This window comes from Pundamilia nyererei, unplaced genomic scaffold, assembly GCF_000239375.1.
Source record: "Pundamilia nyererei isolate P.nyererei 1_Seehausen unplaced genomic scaffold, PunNye1.0 scaffold00328, whole genome shotgun sequence".
NCBI classification, from domain to species: domain Eukaryota; kingdom Metazoa; phylum Chordata; class Actinopteri; order Cichliformes; family Cichlidae; genus Pundamilia; species Pundamilia nyererei.
The window spans coordinates 346,847-353,968 of NW_005187729.1; the positions used below are offsets into that span (position 1 = coordinate 346,847).

The 7,122-nt window shown below is 37.2% G+C and overlaps 1 protein-coding gene across 1 annotated transcript in view; it reads left to right on the top strand.

Annotated features, from left to right (window-relative positions):
* Positions 1-1,015: 1,015 nt before the first annotated feature.
* Positions 1,016-7,122, top strand: part of LOC102213734 (complement C3-like) — a 49,088-nt gene continuing 42,981 nt past the window's right edge. The window contains 9 exon segments of the mRNA XM_013915591.1: positions 1,016-1,095; positions 1,185-1,202; positions 2,906-3,095; positions 3,807-3,972; positions 4,215-4,285; positions 4,518-4,609; positions 5,005-5,087; positions 5,176-5,263; positions 6,182-6,284. Coding sequence (XP_013771045.1) covers positions 1,016-1,095; positions 1,185-1,202; positions 2,906-3,095; positions 3,807-3,972; positions 4,215-4,285; positions 4,518-4,609; positions 5,005-5,087; positions 5,176-5,263; positions 6,182-6,284 — 891 coding nt within the window.

The window sequence follows — 7,122 nt, forward strand, 5'->3', positions numbered from 1 at the left end:
ACGTTGCCTAATAATTATGCACACCTGATATAGGGTGTTGATGTCATTAGACCACACCCCTTCTCATTACAGAGATGCACATCACGTAATATGCTTAATTGGTAGTAGCCTTTCGAGCCTATACAGCTTGGAGTAAGACAACATGCATGAAGAGGATGATGTGGACAAAATACTCATTTGCCTAATAATTCTGCACTCCCTGTATTGACATTATAAATAAACCTAACACATGTAACATATGCATTTTACAGATTTTTTATTCATAATCAATCTCACTGCCAAGCACGTTGATATATGCTCAAACCGCTTCCATCTCCAGACTCAGCTGTCTTGGATCCTAGCGGAGGAAGGAATACTGAAGAGGAACTAGTACAAAGCATATTAATGATACAGCTGTGACAAATGCCTGAGGAACACGGGACAAAGCATCTGCCATGACATTATCTTTGATATGCTGAATGTCCAAATTGTCAGACTGAAAGAAAGCCCACCAGATGAGCCTGTGATTTGGGTTCTTCATTGAGTTTAAACCTGATAGGAGTTGATATGTGACATCTCCACACAGCGTAAATGGGTGATCCCAATGGGGCCAACATCTGAAACTGGGTCAGGTCCACCCACCAGTTGCTTGAAAAAAACAGACACAGATAACAAGAAAGCCAAGCCAGTGCTGTGTCAGTCACAAATAATACAACAACTTTACACATTTTCTTCATTACCACATGACTGCTGCGTGCACATTCAGTTGACAATGAAATGCACGGTTTGTGCTACTGCAACTTCCAGCTGAGCTTCATTCGTCATGTTAGTAAGTAAAATAAGTGAACTAAAAACAAAACGACCCTTTGCCCTGGTTAAGACCTCCCCATCATTCTTTGCCAAACAAGTCTATAGTTTGTTTTATTGATCAGCAGCTACATCCCTCCCCTTTCTATTGACTACAGTAGTTTTTGGGTCTCTCAAATTAGGTGACTGACTGGTAGCCATAGTCCACAGAAACTCCAAGACAATCGTTATGGTTCGACTGAAGCTACACAACATTTTATTCCTTGTACTTTTCTGCAACTCAAATGGACAATTTGACCATTCTAGGAGGTAAGAGGCTTTACTTACTCAGTACCTGCTGTGTGTTGGACATTACATCTTTGAGGTTTTGCATAATAATCGTGCTGTGATCTTTACAGGCATCCATGGAGGGACAGGTATGTATGTGTGTGCACAAACATGCTTACACAGGAGGTCTGTGAGCAAGAATCATATAGTACAGACAAGGTTAAGCCTCTGGTAGCTTCAGTTATTGTTTTTGAATCTCATCCCCAGATTTGTACCAATTGACCGATACTGGCATCTTCATGAGTAAGTAACCTTTGATGGATTTGGCCTAACAGAAAGCAAAATATGCATAAACTAAAAAAAGGAATAAGTTAAGAAATTAAGATGTGTTGATTCACTGTTTTTCTTTAACATGTATTTTAAAATGTCAAATTCATATTTATTACCCTCAATCTTTGGATATGTGCTCTCATTTCCTTATCAAACATATTCTCATCATGGTTTTGTGTGGCCTTTTCTGCTATAATGATTGAGAATTTCTTATGTCCCTTTTAAAAATATCATTAAGGCATGCTGTTTCTTATTCCTTTTTTTTTTTACATTTGTTATTGCAACCTGCATGTCATTATCCCCTCTCCATTTTAATTGTAACCCTGTTAAGCCAGTCTGAAATAATTGCCAAAAATTTGCATTGTTTGAAAAGAGTTTATTGAACCTGGTGACATTTAAAGAAGAAGAAGAAATGAAATACTGTATATCAGTTTAAATTTGTATCATATTTGCTGCATGTGGCATATGTTTTGTGCAGTTTATTTATAACATGGTTTCTGCAGATGACCACATGTGCTGACACACACACACACACACACACACACACACACACACACACACACACACACACAATTGTAACTGATTTGCAATATTACCAAGTACAGTTTTTCCTACTATGACAAAGAATTTTATTCTATTTTGTAGAGCACTTTATTCTATTGTATAAAGTATTTTATTCTTGTTGTATAGTGTGTTATTCTATTTTTTCTTATCCTATTCTATTGTGCTTTTCTTAACTTTTACTGATCTTAAACTTGTACTTTCTGCTGTGACCAAACAATTTCCCACCTGTGGGACTAATAAAGGTTTATCTTATCTTATCTTATCTTATCTTATCTTATCTTATCTTATCTTATCTTATCTTATCTTATCTTATCTTATCTTATCTTATCTTATTTCTTAAAATGAATTTTGTACAATTCATTTTTAATTAGGTTTTTTATTTAAGAAAAAAATCCCGCTGCTGATGCAGACGTCTCAAAATCTCACAAAATCTCATGCAACAAATATGGTACTTGGTATTACATAAGTAAATGTTCCCACACTGAAGATGAATAGAAAAATGCAGTGTCATGAGCCGTACATTGTTATATGTGCAAAATATGTTTTATCCGAGTCTCAGTTAGCAGCACTATGTGATGACTGAAATTAATACGTTTCCTCTTCATTTGTAGGAAAGAAAAACCACAGAAAACAATTAATCCTTCACCAAGGTACAGATGCTCACCAAATGCCTTCTCTTAATACATCAGTCAAACCAAATTGTATATTATGTTTACCAAAGTGTGTTCTATCTTTATTTGTTTATTTTTTATTTTTTTTTATTACTCTGTTAGATATTCATATTTCATGCTTTGGCTTGTCGGTTCAAAATGAAATTGGTTTTTTGCTAGAATTGTTCACCAGAGTAACATAGGAGTGCTGAAATTGTATAACAGTGGTGCTGCAGTAGCCACAATAAAGACTGAACCACTGGTGACAGTAGTATTACTGAAATCCATGTTTTGTTGCTCTCCTCCAGGTTTGTTCTGCTGGCTCCAGATGTGCTGAGGACAGACAGCGATGAGAACATCTACTTACAGGCTGATAGTGTGTCTGACCCCATTGCGGTCTCCATCGTGATCCAGAACTTCAACGAGGCTGTCACGTTATTACAGGACTCAGTCACACTAAATCAGGCAAATGGATTCAGCACCCTCAAGCCTATACAGGTGACTCAGCAAGCTCATATTTAAGGTTACCCATTCAACTCAAACAGAGGATATGTGCACAAGTGTCATTTATCGGAAGCTACTAACCTACATCTGAAAAATGTGTGAACTATTTGTGATATGATGTTCACTAAATAGCCTCAAACAGTTACAAAAGGAGAAGTGCAAAATCTTAGATGTTGATTGTTTTTTCTTAAAATAAAAAGAAGTCATTCTCATTGTTGCATGCAGCCGCCTTCGCTCATATTTATTTATTGTTAGCTCATCCAGTCAAAGCACCAGTGAGCTAATGCGATGGTAAGACGTTGCCCCTCCTAAAATTCCCAAGAATTTGTCCCCCTGAGAGTCAGTTTGTTGTGGAACAAGATTAATTTGTACAGCTTGTCTTGGATATGAATGTTTGTGAACTTCCTTGACTTCTCAGTTAATTTAGGTTCTCACTACCTTGTGCCGTACAGGCAACCAGTACCAACATAACTGTCTTTCTGTACTTCACACATTGTAGTAACCTGTCAACTGTAATGGATCCTGAGCAAAATCATCTTTGACATTCTGGTTGACAGAATGTAATCCAAACTGTTTCAAATTGAAATAAATGCTAAAGTCAAAGTGAATGAAAGAAATTAGAAATAAAATACTGATAAAATTCACTGACTGAGAGCAGCTTTTGAGAGTAACTGTCTTCTATATCACAATCACATCTCATCGCAGCTTTCCTCTGATTTACTGAATCGCGAAGAAAAGAAGAAGAAATTGGTGAATTTGAAAGTGACCTTTGGAGGTTTCCACGTTGAGAAGAGGCTATTGATGGTAACCTTTCACTCTGGGTACATCTTTATCCAGACAGACAAACCCATCTACAACCCAGGAGATACCGGTGAGAACAGAGGATATTCATTAAAACTTCAAAGAAAACTTCAAAATAAAGATGCGAACAATTAAAACAACTATAACATGACTAGACGAGATAGTTTTCAGGTTGAATCTTAAATAGCATATTTGTTAAGGACTATTTTGAGATGATAGTGATAGTGGTTGCTAAGTAGCAAAGATCATAAATAATAATTTTGTTTGACTGATTTAAAAGAAATGTCCACTTTCTTTTCCTTTCGTCTCCAGTTCGACTTCGAGCCTTTGTGTCTTCTCCAACCTTTAGGGCCTTCAACAACTCCATCGAAATAGATATTGAGGTGAACAAACCATTGATTGCAAATATAATTTTTTTTTTTGTGAATGCTGAAATATAAAATGGTTGTGCCAAAAGATGTTAAAACCATCCATGTGACAGTACAAGAGGGATTGTCCTGTAGCTACATAACTTGGTAGCTTTTGTAGAAACTGGATTCTGGCAGTATTTTGGTGATGACCCTGTCATGTACTGAATGTATCAGCTCAAATGCTGACGTAGTTTCTGTGTTATAGAATCCAGATGGTGTGGTGGTTAAACAGGTCTCCAGGACCAGGGCTGTTGATGGGATCTTTTCAGAAACATTTCCACTCTCTGAATACGTCAAGTAAGTATCGACTCATTTGGTAACTATTTTGTTATATTACAAGCTGTGTGAAAGTTTAACACAGATGTTTGATAGATTCTTGGCTTCTAAGTCGTCTTATCAAATTTTTAGGAAGTCATCATTCCAGTATGATTTTATCTCATGCACATGTTTACTTTAGGCCACCACCTGCACCAGTTTAGATTTTAGAGTATCTTACAAATGCTGACTGGGTGGCACACAGAGTACCTGTTTGCTGCTTAATATGTGCAGCGAGTCAGCAAGACGAACAACATGGCAGAATGTTAGAATCTCAGTTAGGAAAGAGAAGAACAAAAGCAAAGACATTTTATTTGACCTTTACATTGTTGGGATGAACAGTGCGTTGGGTGTTGAGCAACATTTATGTCTTATAGTGAAGGAACATGGATTATTAAAGCAAGGTTTGACCACTGGGAGGAGAACACTTTCACCTCTCAGTTTCAGGTGAAGAAATATGGTAGGTGGAGTTATTATGCTAATCAAATGAATAATATCTTTCCCTGTGTTTTCTGAATGTCACATTCATTGTAATGTTTCTTTTTTAGTGCTTCCTGCCTTCAATGTTACCTTAACACCCAAGAAGACCTTCCTTAGCTTGGATGACAGTGAACTGGTAGTAGAAATCTCAGCCAGGTTTGTTTATTACACTTAAACACACCAACAAACTCTCTTACTTGTGACATCCTTTGGTCATATTTAGTCTCTAACTAAATCCTAGCCTTTCAATGCTATTGAAACCTGTTTATTTGTCTGACTTGTTGAAGCCCCGTGTCCCCACTCGTTCCCTTCGGACAGCTGAGCGGTTGTTGCTTTCGGTCCCAAAGTCACGGCTGAAACTTAGAGGAGACCAAGCGTTGTCTGTCGCAGCGCCGATGCTTTGGAATAACCTTCCTCTCCATATTAGACAGGCTTCATCAGTTCCAGTTTTTAAGTCCTTATTAAAAACCTATTTTTATTCCCTGGCTTTTAACTCTGTGGATAACCGACATTTTTATTAATTTTATTGCTATGTCTAGTTTCTGCTTTCTATTATTATATTTATATTTGTATTGTACAGCATTTTGGTCTACCAGGTGTGTTTTAAAGTGCTATATAAATAAATGATGATGATAATGATGAAATGTTATTTCCATCACAATGAATTTTAGGTTATTTTATTTAATCTTGGGCTGAGTTGTGTATAAACTCTTCTAAACTCTTCCTTAGAAATGATGTCCTACCCTGTAAACAGACTCTAAAATAGTCAAGAATTTAAAAATACAAATGTAATGACATTCTTAGCCATAAGAACATTCATGGTCATCATTTTCTGGACTTTGTATTTTCTCTGAAGCAGCACGTTGGGGCTTCAAAATACATATTTAAGGCTCATCTGCAATGCCTTAGTTTTTCTGACCCAGACGTTACGTCCATGTTTTTTACTGTCTGTCCAAGAGGTCATTAGAGCAACTGCATTTTCTGTGTTGGCTTCATTTGGCTTGGGAACTGTTAGATAGGTATTATAAACACACCATTGACTGGTGGATAACTGTTTTGGGGACTGTGTTTCAGGTACCTGTATGGAGAGCCAGTCCAGGGGACAGCTTATGTTGTGTTTGGAGTCAAGCTCAATAAAGAAATGATAAGATTACCTTCAGTGAAGCAGGTGTCAGATGTAAGTTTACTCTAAACGTTTACATTACTATGGCTGTAGATTTTGGCCTCTGTATTTCAGATCTATGTCAAAATTAATGTGCTTATTTGCTTCCTTTTACTTATCTATTATTTTTGTTTAGCTCTGGTGTTAAACAACCATACTGGGACAGTAAAAAAAAAAAAGGTGACAAAAAGAGACACTGTTAGCAGCTACTTCTGTTAATAACACTTGGGCCTTAGTCACACAGGCCTGCAGCATCATATCTGGCAACCATCTGTTGCAAGGATAACATATCTATGCTTTAATCAGGTGTGAGTGGTTGGTGGCATTCACTGTGAAATCAGTTGTTAAAGCCCCAGTAACATGGGCCTGGAGACCAGCCAGTGACCCCTGGGCCTGCTATTTGAAAAATCTCTGTGTGACTGCTTTGGTTGCTTGCAGGTCATGTGAAAGACAATAGCTCACCTGCAAAAATCTACTCACCTAGCAGTAGTGAAACTCTGAACAGAGTAATGCTAACTAGAAGACACAACTTCTGCTCTCAAGATAGCATTCTCTGTCTTTGGTTTGTGTTGCACTTTTACAAGTTTTACTACGACTCAGAAAGCAAATGGGAAGTATTTGCAGACAACTCAGTGGGGTCACATACTGGTCACTAGGGCTGGGTGACTCAGACCATACCGGCTTATTCCATAAACCGCAATGCTTAAGTCATTTTTATCTATATGCAAAATAGTTGCAAGTAGTTTTAAAAAGGAAGTTGATGAGAGCCATGGGACTCAAACATACGGTGTGAGTGCAGCTGGAGAACAAAAATAGTAATTTATAAGAACTTAAAAAAGTTCTTATAACCCCC